The sequence below is a fragment of the Canis lupus genome, chromosome 10 (genome assembly GCF_003254725.2).
Source record: "Canis lupus dingo isolate Sandy chromosome 10, ASM325472v2, whole genome shotgun sequence".
NCBI lineage: Eukaryota > Metazoa > Chordata > Mammalia > Carnivora > Canidae > Canis > Canis lupus.
In genome coordinates, this window is record NC_064252.1 from 27324002 (window position 1) to 27347266 (window position 23265).

At 51.3% G+C, this 23265-nt stretch overlaps 1 protein-coding gene across 1 annotated transcript in view; it reads left to right on the plus strand.

Annotated features, from left to right (window-relative positions):
* The window catches only part of BAIAP2L2 (BAR/IMD domain containing adaptor protein 2 like 2), a 26909-nt gene continuing 3644 nt past the window's right edge, over positions 1-23265 (plus strand). The window contains exons 1-10 of the mRNA XM_025460306.3: positions 1-226; positions 1369-1444; positions 2372-2458; positions 2916-2977; positions 12849-12920; positions 13148-13264; positions 14092-14238; positions 21940-22092; positions 22361-22481; positions 22617-22842. Of these exons, the coding sequence (XP_025316091.1) occupies positions 176-226; positions 1369-1444; positions 2372-2458; positions 2916-2977; positions 12849-12920; positions 13148-13264; positions 14092-14238; positions 21940-22092; positions 22361-22481; positions 22617-22842 (1112 nt within the window). The 5' untranslated portion in view covers positions 1-175. The remainder of the gene's footprint in view (positions 227-1368; positions 1445-2371; positions 2459-2915; positions 2978-12848; positions 12921-13147; positions 13265-14091; positions 14239-21939; positions 22093-22360; positions 22482-22616; positions 22843-23265) is intronic.

The window sequence follows — 23265 nt, forward strand, 5'->3', positions numbered from 1 at the left end:
TGGCTGGTGAATAATTAAGCTGCCACCTCCTCCCCGGCCACACGGCAGGCCCTCCGTCTCCAGGTCCTGCTGGGCAGCTTTCTTTGCTCCCTCAGAGCAGTGGGCACTGGAGGGGACCCAACCCCGCGCTCCTGGCCCTGCCAGCACCCCCAGCACCCGAGTTGCTGCCCACTCCATGGCCCCCGAGATGGACCAGTTCTACAGGTCCACCATGGCCATCTACAAGGTGAGCATGTGTGTGGCCCGGGCCCTGGGCCTGAGCACCCCTTCTCAGGGCTGGAAGGTCGGGCCAGGTCTGGGGGACAGGGTGAGCATGACTGCAGCATGTTCTGGAAGGAAGGCCCTGAACCGGCCTGGATTGTGGGCTCAGGGGTGGGGATCCCCGGGGGCAGTTAGCCACCCCAGGCCAGCCTGAGGCTCCCAGGGCAGGGGTTTGTCCAGTCGCCCAGTGAGTGACGGCCCCGCTGAGACGGTGCTCCTAGACGCTGGGCAAAGGCAGGATGGGGCCTACGGGGGTTAGAGGTGGGAGTGGGTGAGGCCCAGAGAGCCACCTGGCCGGGGCCTGCAGCGTCCCTCTCTGGCTGTCTCTCTGTCTTCCTGTCTCTGTCCATCTCTCCTTTCTGAGCCCCTCACTCGAATTGTCTGCTTCACTCCAGAGGGGTTGCCACTGTCTCTGTAGACTTTTATTGAGCACCTCTCCCATGTAAGCCTCAGGACACCCTGCCGGCAGGATAGAAAATAGTCACCCCAAAGGATCGATGAGAAAGCCAAGGCCAACATGGTTAAACAGCTTGTTCAAGGTCACTGAACATCCCAGAGAGGCTTCTGCGATTTGAACCAAGACCCAAGCCTAAGTCCATGCCCCAGGCCCTCTGCATCCCGAGGGCAGTCTCCAGCTGTCCGTGGCCTGAGGTGGCCCGTGACCCCGCCACAGTCAGGTGCCCAACGGCTCTTCTTTGAGGCAGGTGAGACCTGCCCTTGCCCCTGAGGGGACTGTCAGACATCCATGAGTCCAGCCCAGCGAGGCCTGGACCCAGGGTGGGGTGAAGCCACACCCAGCTGGGGGCTGCAACAGACCACGAGCTTCCTCCCCGTGGGAGGAGGAGAACCTTCCAAGTGCACTGTCTTAGGAGCAAGTTCCTGCCAGGGCAGGTGTGTGAGCAGGAGCGAAGCTAGAACAGGGCCCCAAGAGATAGCTGTAAGGCCTCTGCAGCAGAGTCAGGATTCGGGGTGACTCCGCATTCCTGGGTGGGTTCCCCTACACTCGGGCTCCCTTTCTGGGGCTGGGGGTGCCCTGCTCTCGAGGCCCAGTGACACCTCTGCCCATCGGCCTTTCTTTTTCCTCCCTCCTTTGGCCTCGGGCTCCAGAGCATCATGGAGCAGTTTAACCCTGCCCTGGAGAACCTGGTGTACCTCGGAAACAACTACCTCCGGGCCTTCCATGGTAAGTCCCTGCCTGGCCCAGGGCTCCCAGCCTCCCAGCCTCCACTGTCCCCATGCACCTGGTCCTTCCATGCAGTCACCTGCACCCCACATCAGACATTCCGCTCAGGCTCACCCCTGCACACTCCTATCCAGCACTCTCATCCACACACACCCACACCCTCCTATGCCTGCTTCTTAGGTGACCTCCGGATGCTCCCAGAGACACAGGGCTTGGCTCTGGTGGCCTCCGCGGCCCCAGCCACACCACGCTTCTATAGGTCACCTTGATGCTGCCTGGTGAGCCCACTGCTATACCCAGGCCCACTTCTGCAAGCCCGGCTTCACACCACAGCTGTCTGTCCTCACTCTGACCACGCACCCCGCCAGCTGAACCTCACTCTCAGTGCCCGTGCTAACAGCTACCTCTCCCCCATTTCCCAGCAACACCTGCTCCAAGGCTAATCACTCCACCAGGACTTGCAGTCCTCCCTGCAAAGGACAAGCCAGGGACACACCCGGAGCTGAGGGCCACCCAAGCCCTCCCTACCTTTTAGGACTTTGGAATCAAAGCCTACTTTCCCCTATGCCAGCTACCTCAGCCCACCCCCACCCCGTGCCCCAACACCTACACAGAGCAACACACCTGCCCACACCTCCCTGTGCATACACACAGGTGCCGCACCCGCACCCATGACAGACATGCGCTCAGGTCCTGCTCAGCACCAGTCCCTGTGCTGGGTGCAGCTGTCCCGGCCCTGCTCCACACCTGCTTTCTCCTCCGGCCAACACCACGTGTCCACACACACCACCCAGGACAGTACCCCACACACATACCCATGCCTGATCGCATGGTGTCCCCTCCATGTGCCCTCTCCTGGCAGGAGGGGCCTCCAGGGGTGAGGGCAGATGGAGGAGGGGGGCTAGACCCATCCCTGTCCCCCTGCAGCTCTGTCCGAGGCAGCTGAGGTGTACTTCAATGCCATCCAGAAGATCGGGGAGCAGGCCCTGCAGAGTTCCACCTCGCAGATTCTGGGTGAGCCACTTCCCCTTCTGCTATATCCTTCTTTCTTGGGCCTGGGGCTCTCCTGGTCCTGCCTCCACCCTAGGCCTCCTCCTGCTATCCAGACCCCTCTGCCTCCCCGGTGCTGTCCCTTGGGCGTGAGGCCTGCCTTGCCCACCATCCTGGGATCCCAGAGAGGGTTCCTTTTACGTTCTTACCTTTCCTGGAAAATCCCCCTAAGACACAGGCCTTGCAGCCCAATGCCCAGCACCCAGACTCCTGTTCTGGAGCCCAAGCTCCTCTGCACCACTCTCTGCAGGGCTGTTCCAGGGCTGGGACAAGCTCTGCCATCCTCACAGAGCCATATGGGAAATCCTTGGACTTTGGTCCCAAAATCCCATCTCAGGCAGCCCCTGTGGCAGCTTCTAGCAGGAAGAGGGTGGGTGGGGCAGGTGGCCCCCACTGAAGCTCCTGCTCTCCGTGCCTCCAGGAGAGATCCTGGTGCAGATGTCAGATACCCAGCGGCACCTGAACTCCGACCTGGAGGTGGTGGTGAGTATCACACCGCACAGTGCTGAAGGGTCACTCAGGAGAGTGGGGTGCATTCCAAGGAAGACCAGGGCCCCATCTCCCACATCCTTTCCCAGGGAGGGATCCCTGGGGCCTGGGGTGACACACAAGCACTGCTCTTCTGGGTACCTGCCAGGGCCAGGCTGCGTGGGGCGTGTAGACCTGCCATATCTTGTTCAAGCCGCCAGCCAGCCTGGGAGGCAGGTGCCGCTTGTCTCCATTCTACCAAGGAGGAAACTGAGTCTCGGAGATCTGGTCTCTTGCCCCCAATTCCAGAGCAAGTAGAGGAGCTAGGGAGAGAAAAGACCCCCGCCCAGGAGCATGTGGCCAGGCCCTGCCCCTCTCTGGCTCCCGGGCCCCTCCCTCCATGCTCCCAGGGAGCAAACCAGCCACCTGACCTTGTCACACCCACGAGAAAAACCCACAGAACTAAACCCAGTCTTCTCAGTGAGGGAGCCCAGGCCCTGCTGACCCAGCAGCCTCCCTGTGGCACCCCAAATCACAGCCCAGCACCACAAAGAGCTGCCCTCTGCAGACACAGCCTAGTGTTCCTACCCTTGGGCTGTCTTCATGCCATTCTCTCAGCCTAGATCCACCCCCATCCTTGCCGGCCAGCACCTTACCAGGCCTCCCTTGACCCCCCAGACAAGCTCATTACTCCTCCTTCTGGACTCCAACAGATGCTTCTATGCATTCTTAGTACGTGATGGTTAAGACAGCGAGCTCTGCAGCCAGAGCACATGCGTTCAAAACCCAGCTCCACCCGCCACTGGCTTGTGACCTTGGACAAGCCTGTCTGTACTTTGGCTTACCTGTCTGTCAAATGAAGATAATCATAGCTACCGGCGGGATTCTCATGAGGACTAAGCAAATTCATTAGTTTAAACTAGATGCCTGGCGCCCGTAGCCCTCCATGCATCTTCTTGGTGATAATTGGCAGTCGGATCCACCACCCTGTCTCTCTCCCACCAAGACTGGGAGCCCCGCAAGGGCTGAGGTGGGGCCTGGCACCTGGCAGGGGCTTCACTGACCCTGGATAGAAGGAGCAAACTTGAAAAGGAGAGAGTAGGGCCTGACCCCACAGAGAGGGGATGAGCAGGTGTTCCCAGGCGGTGCGGTGGGCTAAGCACTGGGCGCAAGGCAGCCAAGGATGGGGAGCTGGGGCAGAGCACAGAGGAGCTGGTGGTGAGGGGTCTCGGAAAGCTCAGGAGGAAATCAGCTCACTGTGACAGCAGGTGGCTCGGAAACGTGTATGTATGAGGGGGACCCCCCCGGAAGTCAGGGTGTGCTTTAGGGGGACACCAGAAAATACGTTGCAGTTTGGTTACAACGTCAAAAGGGGGAACAATTTTAGGAACAGAAAGCGTGCCTCCACCTGCACAGGATCACACCCTGGTCCTAGGCCCACCTCTGGGAACTTGCAGGCTCAGGGCTCTGCGGAGCCCCCTCCCGGGGCTCAGGAGGGAGTTAGGAGCACCGCTCCTGCTGGCAGCCAGTGACACTTCCTATCCTCGGGTTTGATGGCTCTCTGTGTCACTCGTGGCACACCTGGGCTGGATAAGGACGAATGTCATCCAGGCCTTCTCTGTAAGGAGAGATCTGTCCTCTCTGGGCACCCGCATCTTGGCTGTGACAGCTGGGCAGGGCCCTCGGCCAGAACCAGAGGCTGCCTGCCTCGGGCTCGCCCATCCAACAGCTCTCCGCAGCCAGGCGCCAGGCCCTGTTGCAGACAAAGCCCTTGCCCCCACCCCCGCCACCCCGAGAGGAGCCAGACAAAACCCCAGATTAACAAGTGAGCATATACGAGGCAGTATGTAGAGATGCGAGAGGTACCCTGGAGGAAGACAGAGCAGGGAAGGCTCGTGGCTGGTGTTGGACGGCTGCAATTTTTAAGATACTCTCAGAAAACAGGACTAGGAAGGGGACACTGAGAGAGGCCTGGGAGAGGGGAGGGAGACGTGTGAGGGAAGGGCCTTCTGGGTGGAGCTCCGGAAGGCTAGCAGGCGTGTGTGTGTGTGTGTGTGTGTGTGTGTGTGTGTGTGTGTGTGTGTGTGAGAGAGAGAGAGAGAGAGAGAGAGAGAGAGAGAGAGAGAGAGAAGGAGACGATCGGGGCTGGGACAAGAGCCCTGTCCTGTGGCCTTGCCCAGGCCCTGGCCATTCTTCTGAGTGTGCAAAGCTAAAGATAGACAGGATCTGACTTTTTTTTTTTTTTTTTTTTAAGATTTTATTTACTTATTCATGGAGACACAGAGAGAGAGGCAGAGACACAGGCAGAGGGAGCAGGCTCCCTGAGGAAAGCCCGATGGGGGACTCGATCCCAGGACCCCAGGATCACAACCTGAGCCAAAGGCAGATGCTCAACCACTGAGCCACCCAGGTGTCCCCAGGATCTCACTTTTTTTTTTTTTTAAGATAATTTATTTATTCATAGAGACACACACACACAGAGAGAGAGAGAGAGAGAGAGAGAGGCAGAGACACAGGCAGAGGGAGAAGCAGGCTCCATGCAGAGAGCCTGACATGGGACTCGATCCAGGACCCTGGGATCACGCCCTGAGCCAGAGGCAGATGCTCAACCACTGAGCCATCCAGGTGTCCCATCAGACCTAGGTTCTATCCTTCTGGCAAGATCCCAGAGAGCGCTGGGTTCTTCCATCAGGAGTCACGTCACATCTGCAGCCATGTGATGTTAACAGCCATTGGGGCTCAGTGTGTCCAGATCCATCCACACACAGGGAGTTAACTGCTCTTCTGATGCGCTCTTACCTGTTAACTGGGATATTTCTATATGGAGACGCTTCTCCGTACCTACTCTTTGTTAGTAGTGGCACATTTTTGTGTGAAAAGTAAGATAAAGGTTTATTCAATCCCTTCACTTATTAGCTTTTGAGATCATGAATGGGGTGTCACCCTGTTGTCCTCTGAAGGTGACCAATTAGCTGTATTCTTTTCCTCACATCATTACTGTGGTATTTTTTAGTATCAGTATCGTACATTTAAACACATTGGATGTATTTCAGTCCTTTGCATTTATTGTCTTTAGCAAAGTTGAAAATGTTCCCTCTTTGGCCAATAGAAGCTTCTTCAGTCTGGCTCCTGAGTCTCTTGGGTACAACCCTAGTAGTTTTGATGGCTTTCCGGCTGTTTTGTTTTGTTCAGCCTCTTCTGGGTTACACAGCTTCTCCTTTGTTCTGGTCCTCATAAGAATCCTGACTCTTGGGGCACCTGGGTGGCTCAATGGTTGAGCATCTGCCTTTGACTCAGGACCTGGGATCGAGTTCCGCATCGGGCTCCTGGCAGGGAGTCTGCTTCTCCCTCTGCTTCTGTCTCTGCCTCTCTCTCTGTGTCTCTCATAAATGAATAAATAAAATCTTAAAAAAAAAAAAAGGAGAATCCTCATTCTTGAGGATACAGAGAATGCAAGCATTCAGACATCCCGATCATCTTCAGGCATGAAACATTGAATGTTTCTGTTGAAAAGTCTGATGATCTATTTTTTCCTGTCATAAATCACTTGCTTTTTCAGCCTAGATGCCCAATTTTTTTTTATTTTTCTTCAGTCTAGTAATTTTTCTAGACATGTCTTGGTGTTGATCTATCTGGGTCAATATCCTCAGTCATAGGGTGTACTTTTGCAATAAGTAGTTTTAAATTCTTTTCTTTTTTTAATTTCAGAAATGTTATCTTGAATCACAATTTGTAGAATGTTTTTTGTTCTCTACCTTTGCATTTCTTCCTCAGGGACTCCTATTATCTGTATGTTAGATCTCCACAGCTTATCTTCAACATCTTTTCTTCGTCTTGGCTATTTTTACTTTTTTCTTCATTTCTTCCCCCACCCTCCCAAATTCCAGATGTTTTGATTTAATACCTGGACCAAGAACAGAGCCCATAATAGAAGTCCTATCATAGATGTATCTATATATACAATGATACTCATGAGTGTGTCTCTCATGAATAATTAAGTAAACTCTTTTAAATATATATATATATTCTCATATATATTACATATATCATATATTAAATATATCAGCTTGAAAATCACCCCTTTGAAGTATACAATTTAGAATATTTTTTTAAGATTTTATTTATTTATTCATGAGAGACACAGAGGGAGAGAGAGAGGCAGAGACACAGGCAGAGGGAGAAGCAGGCTCCACACAGGGAGCCTGATGTGGGACTCGATCCCAGGACTCCAGGATCATACCCTGGGCTGAAGGCAGCACTATACCACTGAGCCACCCAGGCTGCCCCAATTCAGAAGTTTTTAATGTAGTCACAGAGCTTTGAACCCATCCCTACTATGTAATGTTAGAACATTTTCATCACCCTCGTCCACGAAACACTGTCCCCATTAATATTTGCTCTAGTTTCTTGGTTTCTTTTCATAAAAAAAAAATTTCCTCTTTGGCAACCGCTCTCTGACTTCTGTCTTTAGAGATTCATTTAGCCCATTCTAGGACTTGATATGAAGGGAACTGTACATATGTATTCTTCTGTGTCCCGCCTCATTCACTCCATGTAATGTCTGTAAGATGACCTCATGCTGTCACAAGCATTGATGCTTGCTGTGTCTGATTGCTTAGTATTTGACTCAATGACTGTACCACCATTTGTTTATCTTTCTGTTGATGGTCATTTGGGTTGTTTCCAGTTTAGGATTATTATGACTATGGCTGCTGTGAACACTCTTGTACAAGTCTTTTGTGGATTTATGTTTTCATTCCGCTTGGATAAATACCTGGGGGTGGAATTTGTGGGTCACAGGGCTGACATAAATTTGGCTTTATGAGAAACTGCCAAAGAGCTCTCCAAAGCTCTTAATGCTAGCCGCACCCCTGCCTGCAATGTATAAAAGCTGCTGCTGCTCTCTACATGCTTGCCAACATCCGATGTTGTCAGTCTTATTTATTTTAGCCATTCTAGAAGATATGGAATGGTACCTCATTGTGGTTTCATTTTGCATATGCCAAAGACTTTTTTTTTAAGATTTTATATATTTATTCATGAGAGATACAGAGAGAGGCAGACATAGGCAGAGGGAGAAGCAGGTTTCCTGCGAGGAGGCTGATACAAGACTCAATCCCAGGACCCTAGGATCATGACCTGAGCCAAAGACCACTCAGATCAACCACTGAGCCACCCAGACACTCCTGCCAAAGACTTTTAATGGGCTTACCGGACATTTGCATATCTTCTTTCATGAGGTGTTTGTTTAGTACTTTGCCCGTTATTGGGTTATACTTATTGTTGACTTATAGGAGTTCTTTACATAGTCAAGGTATGAATCCTTTATCAGATATAGGCATAGTGCATGTTTCCCCCTCCCAACCTATAGCCTATCTATTCATTTTCTAAATACTGTCTTTGATGAACAGAAGTTTTACATTTTTAGGAAGCCAAATTTGGCTATTTTATTGTTTTCATTTTACAAAAGGCAAAATCTGTTTAAACTCAGTAAACTACCTTAAAATTCATGGGACTAATGCTATGACAACAACAAACACTAAAAAGAGCACCTGCCTCTGCTAATTTGACAATTTTAAAAAGTGGCTTGTATTTGTATCCATTTCAAGAAATCTTTGCCCACCACCATGGCAAAGATATTCTAGGTTTTCTTGTAGACGCTCTATGTTTTGGACTTTACATTTATTTCTATGATCCATCTTAATTTTGTTTTTGTGAATGAAGTGAGGTAGAATCAGGGTTCTTTCCCCAGTTGTCCCAGCACCATCCCCAAAAAACTTTGCTTTCCCCATTGAACTGACTTGATATCTTTGTCAAAATTTGATTTGTTGTGTATGTGTGGGTCTATTTCTGAGCTCTCTACTCTGTTCCACTGATAAATTTGTATATCCTTACACTGATACTACAACTGTATTAATTGCTCTTGCTTTACAGTGAGTCTTAAAATCAAATAGTCTAAGACTTTTTGTTCTTCTTTCTCAAAATTATTTTGCACAGTCAAGATCCTTTGCATTTGCATATGTAGAATCAGTTTGTCAATTCCTCTAAGAAAATCTGCTGGAATTTTGACAAGGATTGCATCAATCTATAAATTAATGGTCCTCATAGGGGGACCTGGCTGGGTTAGTCAGTAGAGCATGCAACTCTAGATCTCAGAGTCATAAGTTTAAGCTCTATGTTGGGAGTGGAGCCTACTTTAAAAAAATACATATATATTAATGGTCATCTTAACAATATTGAGTCTTCTAATCCATGAACATAGTATATCTCTCCATTATTTATTTCTCATAGCAACTCTTTGCCATTTTCAGGGTAGCAGTCTTGTACAACTTTTGCATTTGTTCCTAGGTATTTGATTCTTTTAGACATTATAATTAGAATTTAAAAATTTTGTTTTCCAGTTGTTCATTGTTTAACTTATTTTTTAGTAGGATCACCCTGGCTCCTGCACTAAGAATAAAATATCAGCAGTAGAGGGCAAAAGCAAAAGCAGGAAGACCAATTTCGAGGCTATTGCAGTAATCTGGAGGTGGGTTGAAATGGCTTGGGAAAGTGGCAGCAACGGTAGTGTTGAGAAGAAATCAGACTGAATCTAAAGCCAACAAGATTTTCTGATGGAGTAGATGTCAATTGCCAAAGAAAAGGGAAAGTCAAACTAACTCCAAGGTTTTGTTCTGATCAACTGGAAAGGTGTACTTGCCATTAGCTGATTGGGAAATACTGAGCATGGAGCAGTTCAGGTGGAGGAGAGAGATCGGGGACTTAGTTTTAGACATGGTAAGTTGGAGATGCTTATTAGAAAACCAACTGGAAATCTGGGCTAGAGTTTGGGGTCAAGGTCTAGGCTGGGTTGTTTGGGAGCCATGAGCATATGGACAGATGAACTAATGGAGGGAGTGGGTGGAGGAAGGGAAAGGAAGAGGCCCTGAGGAATCAAGACATAAGGGAGAATCAGCAAATGACAGAAGAAGCAGTGAGGGTAGGAGTGCAAGGAAAACCAGGAGAGGGTAATAAGCTGGAAGCCAAGTGAGGAAGGGGTTTCAGGAGGAAGGAATGATCAACTGTGTCTAATGATGACCACAGTTCATGTCAGATGCATCCTGAGAGTTGGCTTTGTGATGTGGAGTGTCAGTGATTTCAACAAGAACTGTCTTATAGGTGTTCTGGGGCACAGCCTTACTGAATGGGGTTCAAGAACAAATGGGGAAGACAGGAGTGGCATCAGCCCACAGGGACAATTATACCAGCAGGGGGTGGGGGGTTCCTGTCTAGGTGACAAAAGGATTTCTTTCAAGTTACTGGAACAACAATACATAGACCTTGCAATGTGTATTTTCCACAGTGGGTCTGCTCTCAGCTTCTATGTTGAGGAGCTCACAGGACCCATTAATGAAGTATATGCTGAGAGGATACAGGGAAGGGAGGGCAGTCTCTGCTTTGACCTGCTGGGAATGACTCAGTCAGCCTGGGGTTGGTGACTTCCTTGTTTCAGAAGTCACCTGTTAGTAGATAGTCCTAGGGTTCCCCCATAGCAAGAGCTCAAAGTTCATGTCAATTTTCAACCTCTTAATGGATCCATTTCCTCCGGAGCTGAACAAAGACTTTCCATTAACCCAATAGTGGCCGGGGCCCCATCTAATTGGGGCATCCTGGGTCTGTGTCCTCTACCCCACTGGTGATCACAGCCAAGACATGGCAATGGAAAGAATTACCATCCAGCTGTCCCATTCTAACACACACATCCACGGTGTGAATCTGTTCATACCCGACTAGAAGCAGAGGAATGACATCTGATACATGGAAGGTGGCTTGTTCAGGAGCCACGTCTCCTAGGTGAGAGTGAGATAGAGCAAACAGAAGCAGGAAGCCCCCAGCTGGCCTGCAGCACTGACTGCAACAACCCTTTAATCTGTATTTTCAGAACACGTTAAAAAAGCTCCTGCACCCAGGCCTCCCTGGGGAGAGTGCTCCCAGTGGCCTAAGGCTCTCAGTTGGGGGCAGGCGGCACTGCCTCCCTCGCCCACCTTCGTGACAGCCCCACTTGCCTCTGCATTTCTCAGCACATCAGCTCTGCACTATTTTAGGCAGAGCTGGTGTGTCCATCTTGTTGGATTTGTGCATTTTAGATTTTCTCCGTAGCCTTTGGTGTGGTTCAAATTCGTCTTCGGATACCACTCGTCATCTATTAGTGCTGTGGTTACAAAGTTGCCTGGCTTTGGAGGGTCTGCACCAACACCATATCTCCCATAAGCCCTGCTGTTTATTTTGGGAGATTTTGCAGGATATGGGGATTTTCAAGAACCCATGTTTGGTGTTCAAGCAGAAACCTTGGACTGTCTCTTCAGTGGGAAGCAGGGCCAGGGGAGGAGCGAGTGAGGGGCTCTGGTGGCTGCACTGGGAGGTCCCACAGGTGCAGGTTGGAAGGCTCACTTCCTTGCTTCCTGGATCACTGGATGGATAAGGGTGGATATGTGGTCTTGGCTGTATTCATAACACTGATTGCCCTACACACACACACACACACACACACACACACACATCCCAGCAGCCACAACTCACAGTTCAAGGGGGTCCCCACTCAAGCTCCCCTACAGACCAGCAGTTAACCAGCATTTCAGAAACAATTATGGGAGAAAAACATAAAATTTGCAAGTTTTACCATTGACTAGTTTCCCTTACATACTGGAAGAAGATGACCAACATTCTTCTTTTGGGCAATGCCCAACCCCAGGGGACAAAAGTCCCCCAGCACAGCATGGGGACCCCTGTGGCAGCAGGCAGCATCCATTGCGGGTTCTTGAGCAGGTGCCACTGAGGGGCCTGGGGTGCAGACAAAGGAAGCTGAGCAGAGGTCCCCTGAAGCAGGAGTGGCCGCAGGATGGGGGACACTTCTCTCTGCTCCCTGTGAACCCAAGTGCAAAGCGTGCCACTGAAGGGTTTAGATCGGATGTCCCCACAACAGAGTGCCCCAGGGAACGCTAATGGGGGGACTCTAGGAGAAGGTCCCAGGTGAGCACCAAGGCTCACAGAATCAAAGCTCTTCGGGCTCACAAGGCTGGACCTTCAAGAGCATCTGGCCAAGACTTTCCTGTTACAGATGGGGAAACTGAGGCCCAGAGAGGGACAGCAACTTGTCCAAAGTTATAGAGCAAATTGGAAGCAGAACCAGAATTACTAGGACATAGCTCTTCTGAGCCTGAGCCTGGAGGCTTCCCCAGCCTCCTGGTCACCCAGGTGGTCAGCCACCTCTGTCTCACCTGTCATGGAAACCGGCCACCCCTCAGCTAAGACGTCAATGGCTGTGAGCACTTTCACTGGGTCAGGCCCTGCCCCCAGTGCTGGGGACACAGAGATGGGTCAGACGCGGCTCTTGCACACAGCGGCTTGCTGCTCCTCCAGAGGGGCTGTGAGCAGGGGCCCAGCAGGAAATTCTGTCCTATGGCTAAGGGAAATGAAAAGTAAATGAACAAATGTATGTATACATTCCAGAAACAAAATGGGAGAACCATGGCTTCTGCTGGGGAAGCCAGGGTAACCTCCTGGTAGAGGAGGCAGGGAAGCTAGGATTTGTAGTCTGGTAGGAAAGTCTAGGCAGAGGGAATGGCATAATCAAAGCACAGACTGGGACTGAGAACCAGGAGACACTGATACATTTATGGAGAGTTGTGGCGAGCCAGCTACTGCACTACATATTTTGCATATTTAACTATTTAATCCTCCCTCCACCAGGTGCTTTTATTATGACCATTTCTCAGACGATTGGGCAGGTGCCTGGTGTGTTAGGAACTCAGTGGGCTGAGTTGCACACTGGGCAGTGTGCAAGGGATGCTGCAGTGTGGGAAAGATTAGGGCCACCCTGATCACCCCCACTCTGCACTCCACACAGGTGCAGACATTCCATGGAGACCTACTGCAGCACATGGAGAAGAACACCAAGCTGGACATGCAGTTCATCAAAGTAAGTCTGGCCACCCACCTTGGCCCCCCCAGCCCATCACAGGCAAGACTGCCTCTCCTCGTTTGATAGATGGCACACGGAGGCCTGCGCTGGGCATTGACTGGCCCCAGGCTGCACGTGTTCCCAGCTGAGTCCCCCTGGGGCCCTGTCCAGTGCTCCAACCCATGGGCCAGGAATCTTGAGCTCATTGACATGGGGGTCTCCCTCCTCTCTCCACCCTACCCAAGGACAGTCGCCAGCACTACGAGCTCGAATACCACCACCGAGCCGCCAACCTGGAGAAGTGCATGTCTGAGCTGTGGCGCATGGAACGCAAGAGGGACAAGAATGTGCGAGAGATGAAGGTACAAGAGCTGGGGGCAAAACCAGGCTCTGGGGGGTCCCTGGACACCCTCCTGGGCTCCCCACCCAGCACTGGCCCAACCCCAGAAGGGCCACCTGCCTCATGCTCCATGGTGAGCATAGCTAGGGAGGTCAGCCGGGCCCTGGTGGGTAGGCACTGCTGGGCCCCAGGGCCACCTCAGTTCTGCTCCTCATGCTGTCACTTCCCAGCCCTCCCCAGAGTCCCAGGCCTTGCGCCTTCTACTTCATTGGGAAAACCTAAGGCCATCAGCCTTGCTGCTCCTGACCGTGGTAGCTACTGTGTAATTCCCCAGCAACCCCGCCATCCTCTGCGCCCCCCACCTCTGGCTAGGGCCAGCCCTCCTCCCAACCTCAGGGCCCCATCCCTGGCCTCCATCTCCAGGACTTTTATCTCCTTTCCTGTCTCCTCCTCTGGCTCCTTGACTAAGCTCTTATCTCTCCCCTTCAGAATCTACCCTCCCAAGTAGGGACTTATTAATCAACTCATTCACAGTTTCTTAACCCAACCTTCCTGGGCCCCCCCCTTGGTGCTTGGCCCCATGCCTGGGGTCAGAGGGATGGCTCAGACACCAGCCCTGCCTGTGAGGAGTGCCCGGGCTGGTTGGACACAGAGCCCAGGCTCAGGAGGATGAGGGTGCCCTTGAGAGGTGGGCCCAGGAGCTCCGGTGAGCTGGGTGCTCGGGGGAGGGCCTCCAGGGGGAGATGGCTAGCTCAGGAAGGACAGGGAGACTTCTGACAGCTGGCACTGGTGGAGGGTGGGAAGAGGCATCCACCCCCTGCCTCCAGCCAGAACCCACTTCTTCGGCAGGAGAGCGTGAACCGGCTGCACGCACAGATGCAGGCCTTCATGTCCGAGAGTCAGCGGGCAGCTGAACTGGAAGAGAAGCGGCGCTATCGTTTCCTGGCTGAGAAGCATCTGCTGCTTTCCAACACCTTCCTGCATTTTTTTGGCCGGGTGAGCTGGGGCTGGGGGACAGCTAACGGAGACTTCCTAGGGTCTGTGCTCTCTGTGAGCTGACCACCCATGGGATTTCCCTCCCTTTGCTAATTTCCTTCTATCCTTCCTCTCTGTAGATATTTATTTAATTTGTTTACTCTCCCCATCTATTTCTTTGGTTGTTTCTGTGTTTATTTGTATCATCAGATATTCATTCATTCATGATTTTGTTTATTCTCACATTCATTCACTAATTCATGCCTTTATTCACTCATATATGAACCATTTATTTTTTCATTCCTGCTTGCATATACTCACCATTCACAAATTCATGGATTCATAGGTTTATTTAGTTATTGTCTGTTACTTTGATCATATTATTTAGATCCTCTGTGCTCTTGCTCCGTTCTATCTGCTAGACCAAACAGATTCTTTCATTTCTCACTGGATTTTGCTTTCTGTGTTCAACTGCCATGTTGTTTAGTGCTGTTGGGTTTACAACTATCATTACCTTCTCTGTAAATGTTGTCATTTATTTATTTATTTATTTATTATTTATTTATTTATTTATTTATTTAATGTCTTTCATAATCCAGCCTGAAGCTCTTCATTTCACTTTGAGATTAAAATGACCCTCTTCTCTCTTCTGTGAACTCTTTATTTTAAAGTTTTATTTATTTAAGTAATCTCTACACCCAAGATGGGGCTTGAACTCATGATCCTAAGATCAATAGTTGCATGCTAAGTGTGTTCCTGTTGCTAATAGTTCAGTTTTGACTTTTGACCAGTCTTACAGGCTATGTCTTCAAATAGAGGAATTCAGTTCATTCCCATTAACCCAACAACTGATACACCTGTTTTATGCTTTCAGGATAACTTAACTGCATTTACTTGGTCATTTCTTCTGTTTCTCTCATGCTTGCTCTTGTCGCTTTGGTTGTGTTTTTACATATTCCCCTTTCCCCTTTATTAACAAATCCTACTGTTCTTTTTATCTCTATTCATGATGACCTCATGTTGTGACCCTCATAATAACATATATTCCTTATTATCTTTTCCAAAATATACTGACAAACTCTCTGACACTACACTGTCCATTGCGGCCCCCTGACCCTTAAGATGAGGCCTGGGGAAGGATTTTCTTGCCCTCTCTGGAATTCTAAAATGTGGCCTAACTCCTCCCCTTATGCTCCCCGACCCCCAGCTCTTGGTTTTACCTAAAAACCTAGGGCCTTTAGTTCTAAGCTCTCACGGGTCATTTCTTTGCAGCATGATCCTTTTATTTTGAGAGGCTTCTCTGAGATCACATATCTTTCTGCTGCTTGGTGCATGGTCACCCGCAGAATACACACACGATCAGATACGCTGATACCACTGTGTTTTCACTCCTTTTCCTTTCCCACTGTCTTGGGGTTTCTGTCTTGATTAACTGAATGTTTTCTGCAGCTACTCCATCTGAATCCTTGCATATGTGCAAATGTCTCACTTTTGCCCAGAGTGCTGAGTGGCATGTGGGCTGGTTGAAGGACTCCAGAGCTGGAGGCTTTTTCTCCTGGGGTCCAAGAGGACATTGCCCTGTTTTCTGGCACTCTGTGTTGTTGATGCTAAGGCAGGTGCTGTTCTGTCTACTTTCCCTCTTAAGTGGACTGGCTCTTTCTCTGGATGCTTGGAGGTTTTCCTGGGGTCCTTGGGACTCAGGAACTTGTCTGGGCACCCCTAGAGGAGTGTCCGCCACTCTCCTCACTCTGCAGGCTCAGTTCTTTCTCCAGGTCAGAGGATCTGCTTTCCTTTCTCCACTGTCTTTCCTTTTTCTCCTTCTAGAACTCCACATCTATGACCTCCTCCTTTGCCAAGTCTATTTCATTTGTCCTCATTCTATATTGTGAGATACTTCTCCCCCTTGACGTGTCAGGCCTGATTGTGTTCTAGTTCATCTGTTCAATCTTCAATCTTAAGATTGTGCTTTGTCTGGCTAAGAAGGTCTTTGTTAATGCAGCAAACACTCCTATCAAGATCTTGTTAATCTTTTCACCCCCTTCTCTCAGCTGCCTGGGTAGTCTCCTGGGTTCTCCTCCCTGACCGCTGGGTCCTCTCAGGTTTCTTGTTTCTTTCTTTTGCCTCCCCGTGTCCTGTTCCCACTCTGGGTTCAGTTGAGTTGCAAGGGCTCAGGCAGTGGTACTGGCAAATGTGGGAGGTTGGGGGAGTGAAGCCATCTCTACCCCCTGGTACCCCCTCCTAACCCAGGTCTTCCTATTGTTGCAAGCATCAGCTCAGCATGAGAGATAGGGATTAATTTAGTCTACTCTTAAGGAGAACCACTGCAGACAGGGCTGCCAGGGAAGGTTGTGCAGACTGAGCACTGCACAAGGGTATCTGATTAAGAGTAGGGCCTGTGCTCTACTCTCCAAGCTGAATACACTGGTGCAGACTGTATTTTCCTAGAGAAAGGAGCACCTCTTTCTTTGCATAAAGAGGCCATCCTCTCACCAAAGGTGTGCCCAGCAGGCTCTGTCCATCCATAGGGGACACTTATCTCTAAATTATAAGGAACTATCCTATGGGCTAGCAGCAGCCCAAACCTATGGAGCCCTGGGACTCAGGAAAGCCAGCAGCCCCTCCCAGGCCACACTCAGGAGGGACACTTGACACTGCCCTTCCCAAGTGCCTCTGTGGGCATCATGGCCAGAGCTCCTCTTGTCCAGCCAGCCCAGTACTGGCCAAAGTTCTGTCCTGCTGTTATCTGTAAAGATCCGACAGGCCGGAGCCTCCCAGTTGCCCACCTGGCATGTGGCCTGGTCTGGTCTGTGGGTCTGGTGGGATCTGTAGAAGGAGGGACCAAGGACACTGGGACATCATTTTTCCACCATTCCCTCATAAATTGATGACCTTGTCCCTGCATTTTTCCAAGGTTATTTGCTCATTTATGTCCTTAATAAATATTCTTTGAGCCCAGAAGACATGTCAGGCTCTGGCTGTGTCATATCTGAGAGCCAGCCCCTCTTTCCTGATGTCACCAGCAGGGCTCCTTGACCACCACTATTTCTCTTTCTTTGTATTCTTGATCAGGTTTCCCAGCTGCTGTGCCCTGGCTGCAAACCTAGCAAATGATTTCACTTCTCTGAGTCTCTTTTTCTTATCTGACAAAAGAGGGAAATAATCCCCACCTTGCAAGGTTGATGCAGCAGTAGAGCCTCATGTGAAGGAGCCCAGGGGTATCAGGGTCTCCTGCCCCTACTCTCTCCCCTCCAAAGCCAAAAATAAAAGCTACCCTTCAGGAGATCTGTCTGCTTCCAACTGGCTGCCTCTGACAGCCCCCAGCAGATTCCTGCCTCCCTGCTTCTGCCAGGCCCCTTCCCAAGGCTCTAAACCCCGGGACCAGGGCAGTCCAGGTGGCCCAGTGGTTTGGCGCCGCCTTCAGCCCAGGGCGTGATCCTGGGGACCTGGGATGAGTCCCACATTGGGCTCCCTGCACGGAGCCGGCTTCTCCCTCTGCCTGTGTCTCTGCCTCTCTCTCTCTCTCTCTCTCTCTCTGTCTCTGTGTCTCTCATGAATAAATAAACAAAATCTTTAAAAATAAACAAACCAACCCAGGGACCCTCCGGTGCTGAGTGGAGGTGGGACATGGCTGGATCCAGCGACTGGTTTCAGCTCCAGCTGACATTCTTCCGCTGTTCCCATGACAGGCAGCCCCCGGCTCCGGCTCAGCCTTCCCCTCCTACCCCTTCTCTCTCTCTCTCTCTCTTTCTCTCTCTCTTTCTCTCTCTCTCACAGAGTGATGCTCCAGGGAGGAGGGACTGCTTATTCTTCTTTTAAATAATCGTACTGAGATATGATTCACACAGCGCACAATTCATGCATTTAAAGTGTATAGTCCAGCAGTGTCTCGTATACTTGCCGAGTTGTGAATCCATGGCCACGGTCAAGTTCAGAACATTCGTGTTATCCCTAAAACAGCACCCCTAACGGTCACTCCCCAACGATCCCCCATCCCACCACCACCCGCCCTCCGGAATGGGCAACCATGGATCTATATTCTGTCTCTATAGATGTGCCTCTTCTGGACATTTCCTATAAATGGAACCATACACTATGTGGTCCTTTGGACCGGCTTCTCTCATGAAGCATCACGTGGGTAAGATTCACCCGTGTTGTGGCACATACCATCCTTCGTTCCTTGTTACTGCCAAATACTATCCCGTTGTCTGCAGAGACCACGTTGATTTAACCAGTCATCAGTGGATGGACATCTGGGTTGTTTCTACTTTGCGGTTGTTATAAATAATGCTGCTACGGATATATGTAGACGTCTCTGTGTGGACGTATGTTTTCATTCCTCGTGGCTACCTGGGAGGGGGCTTGCTGAGAATAGGCTAACTCTGTGTTTAACCATTTAGGGAATTCCAGACTGTTTTCCAAAGCAGTTGCACCATCTCACATCATGGTCTCACCCACACTGCTTCCTCCACATCCCTGCCGACACTTGTTATTGTCAGTCATCTTGATTAAAACCACGCTAGTGGCTGTGAAGTGGTAGCCCTTCTGATGTGCACTTCTCTGATGACTAGTGTACTTGTTGGCCATTTAAATACCTTGTCAGAAAAAAAAAAAAAACTTTGTCAGGAAGCTTCTTTCTCCCCATATCCTGAATAGGTAACCTCCAACATTAAGAGGAGAGACACTGGTCTTTTTTTTTTTTTTTCAATACCAAAATGCCAATTGGCTTTATTTAAATTAAAGAATATATATACTTACATACACACATAAGTTGATCTTATTAATCCATCCACTAAATATTAAGCTTTTATTTACCAAGGACCAAATAAAGTCTTGATTGGAGTAATATTCAAATTGACAACAAAGATAAGGGAAATTAAACTTATCTCCACTCTTTTGAACCTAATATTAAACATGACCACTTTGCTTCAAAATAGAATCTTTTTGGTACTGTATTCCAGGAAGTGGTATCAAAGGTTTTATCAGTGAATTTTCAAAAGTAAATCACTTTTTCTGCATATTAGTATCAAAAGAATAGATCCAATGCTTCAATAGAGTATGTAGCAATTAGGGGCACCTGGGTGGCCCAGTCCATTAAGTGTCTGCTTTTGGCTCAGGTCTTGATCCCAAGATTCTGGGATCAAGCTCCACAGGAAGTCTGCTTCTCCCTCTCCCACTCCCCTTGTTTGTGCTTTCTGTCTCTCTCTCTGTCTCTTTTAAAATAGAATATCTTGAGAGCTTATGCAGGTCAAACTCAGGAGAGCTGAGTGATTGTCCCGCAGGAGGGAGCCATGGATTGAATGAGCCAGACTTTCCCTACGTATGGGGGAGAATGGACAGGTATCGTGTTGTCTGATCCAGCTGGGCTTTAGGACACACTAGATCAAACTCCTAAGATAGTCAACCACAAATATTTATGTGTTACTATATCCATAAACAGATTGCACAAGATTTGGAACAAGGTTTACTTATTTATTTTTAAAGACTTATTTATTTATTTATTTTAGAAAGAGAGCAAGAGAGAGGGCAGAGGGAGGGGCAGAGGAAGAGGGAGAGAATCCTCAAGCAGACCCCCTGATGAACACAGAGCCTGACACGGGGCTTGATCCCAGGACCGTGAGACCATGACCTGAGCCGAAACCAAGAGCTGGTTGCCCAACTGACTGAGCCACCCAGGTGCCCCTTGGAACAAAATTTAAAGAATGGTGAAGGTCTGAGCACAGCAAGAGGTCACACTCACACTCCCCCAGTCCTGGCTGAGTCTGCATCTGGTCAATAACATGCCTCTCTGCCCACCTCACCCTCAGCTTCTCTGGGTTTATGGCACTTGTGAGAGTCCATCTCTAGGATAAATTCCTAGGAATGGAACTGGTGAGCCCAAGGATATAGGCATTGGTTGTCCCAGTTTACCCTCTTGCTGGTAATGTAGGACATTCCCTTCTCCTTGACAACAGTGTGAGAGCAAACTTTTCAATCTCTGCTAATCAGCAAGGTAAAACCGGTATCTCTGTGTGGTTTTATTTTATACTTGTCTTATAAGTGAGACAGATCTTTTCATGGCTCTGAGCCATCGGATGTCCTTTACTGGGACAGGTCAGCCTCTTTTCTTCTATTTTTCTTATTCATTTCTTGGAGCTCTTTATATGTTACTGAAATGAGCCCTTCCTTGGTGATGCATTGCAAATATTTTCCCAGTTTGTCACTTATCATTGGTCATTGCTTATGGTAGGTTTTGCCATGTTTTAAAAAATTGTTTTCATTTAGCTAACTTTATCAGCCTTTTCTAGTCTGTGGGGTCTCAAGCATACTTAGAATGGCTCTTCCAGTCCATAAATGTTTTAAAAATTCTTCCAAGGTCTCCTAATGGTCTTGAAAGCCTGCACGGTGTTTCTTTCCAACCACAGGCAAAATTGCTTGGAGGCAGGAATCAGGGAAGCCAGTAAAGTTGAGTGTTGTCCAGGCTGGGACTTGGTGCTGTGGCCTTTACTCCCAGAAGCCCCTAGCACCCTGGCAGGTACTTTCCACTGAATGTTCTCAAATTGGACAAAAACTCTTTTTAAAATGTGGTATGCAGAACCCAACGTGCTTGCTTTGCACACTGCTTCTGCAGCATGCACATGAAGACATTTGGAGTTTGGTTTCTGTGCTGTTTTGCTAATTCTGCAAGGGAACAGAGGGGGGTGTCCACCTAGTGACCAAGGGGACTAGTTCCTCCTGTGACGTGAGTTGCTTCTGTTTTGCTGCCTGAGATCCCTATGAGGCTTTCAGCAGCTGGGCCAGACAGGAGGCAGGATCTTAGAAAGGTACAGTCACAGGTACAACTTGCTTACTTACCTCTAGGAATTATCTAGCCCTGGGAGCAGCAATCCCTGCAGGACTGGCAAAGCCCCAGGACTTCAAAACATTATAAAATACAGAAAATTAAAAACATGATTAATGCACACAGCGGGTCTGACACTTAAAGCTCTCCCACCCCAAGCTGTTATGGAGTATGTGGTCAACTGCTGAGTTTCCCATCCTTGAAAGTATTCAAACAGAGTTAGATGCCCATGTTCCTGGGACACAAGGAATGCTTATAGACTAAAAGGAATTGACTGGAAAAACTATTTGAAAGGCTTCTTTTAGGAAACTACTCAAATTGGCTTACACAGGAAAGGTACTTATCACTTTAGTTACTATGAAGCTCAAGGGTTTCAGGTATAGCTGGATCTAGGAGCATGCATGTCATCAGAAATTTGCCATTTTCCCTTAGTTATGGTTTCCTGTGCTGGCTTCACTCTATTTAGCCAAGTCCATGAGGTCAAAGAATGTATCTTTCCAGATTGTTCCAGGATAAGTACTGGGATTGGGGTCTCTGGTCACAGCTTTTGGCTAAGTGTCATCCCCGAGTCCATCACCTTAACCGGCAGGATGGAGCCACCTGAGCGGCCAGGCCCGGGTTCTACCCCTACCCCTGTCCTGGGCCTTGGGGGAGCAGGGCCAAAGCACACGGCCTGAGAGGAGGGGCAGGAGAAGCACCTCAAGGAAAACCGAGGGGCCTGGGAGCCAAGAGGGCTGGGCCGTGGGCGAGTCCAACGTGACAGGGCGGCCGCAGCAGCGATCTCTGGCTCCTTCCCGCCAGAAGATCGGGTCCCCCCAGCTTGGGGGCCCGCGTGCCCAGGCCTGGCCGTCTGGGGGCCGCTGGGGGCCGGGGGGCCGGCTGACGCCCGTGTCCCCCGCGGCCAGGCCCGGGGCGCGCTCCAGAGCCGCGTGCTGCTGTGGAAGGAGCAGTCGGAGGCCAGCCGCAGCCCGTCGCGCGCCCACTCCCCGGGCCTGCTGGGGCCCGTGCTGGGGCCGCCCTACCCCTCGGGCCGCCTGACGCCCACCCGCCCGGACATGGTGAGGCCCTGGGCGCCCCCGCCGCCGCCGTTCGCGCCCCCGCCGGCCCCCGCCTGGAGCCTCCTGCCCCCCGGGCTCCCCGTCTACGCGGCGCCCCCCGGCCCGCCGCCCTTCCGCCCCGGCCTGGCCCGGGCGCCCCCGTGGTGGTGGCCCGGCCGCCGGCCCCAGAACCCCTACGCCGACGCCTGGGACCGGGGGTGGGGGCTGGACTAGGGCCCCGCGGCGGCCCCCTCCCCGCCCCACCCTCCCTGCCCGTCTCCCCTCGCAGCCCCAGAGGCCCCTGGCGGAGTTCAGCTCCCCGCGCAGCCGGCACGGCTCCGGCTCCTTCGGCGCCCCCGAGCCCGCCGAGCCGAGGGCCGCGACGCAGCTGCCCCGGACGCCGTCGGCCTGTGAGTGCGGGCGGGGGCGCCCCGGGGGAGGGGATCCGGGCCGGGAAGACGCCGCAGCGGGCGGGATCGCGGGCAGACGCCGGGAGAGGGGGGGGGGGGGACCGGCCACCCACGCGCCCGCTCCCCGCCCGGCAGCCTCGCTCTACGCCGGCGGCGCCCGCTGCTCGCGCTCCGACTCCCTCGGCGAGCGCCCGGGCGGGGGCGGCGGCGGCGGCGGCGCCAGGAGGGTCCGCGCCCTCGTCTCCCACTCGGAGGGCGCCAACCACACGCTGCTGCGCTTCTCGGCCGGAGACGTCGTGGAGGTGCTGGTGCAGGAGGCCCAGAACGGCTGGCTCTACGGCAAGCTGGAGGGCTCGTCCGCGTGAGTGGGAGCCCTGGGTGCAGGGGTGGGGGGAGGGGGGACGGAGGGGGTGGGAGGCCCCAGGCCTGGGATCCGCGCGATGGAGACTTGTCCCGCCCCTCGCGCCCCCCTGCGCTCTGGGGCTCAGACAGTTCTCTCCCCCGCCCCGCCCTCGGTGTCCTCCTCCATCCACCGGGTGTAGGCCAAGGACAGGGTGGCGGCCCTTGGGAGGAATGGGAAGGTTCTCTCACGCGTGGGAACGCTGCAGGAACCCGACTGCTTGGGCACTTTCTGGATGCCCCACACGGAGGGAGGAGCAGCTTCCACTCTGCACCCTGAGAAAGGCAGCCGAGTAGATGGAGGGGGTGCACCTGCAGGCGGGCTCCCCCAGGCCAGGCCCACAGGCCATGCTGGGACCTCGCAGGCTGAGTTGCAGCCCGCGCA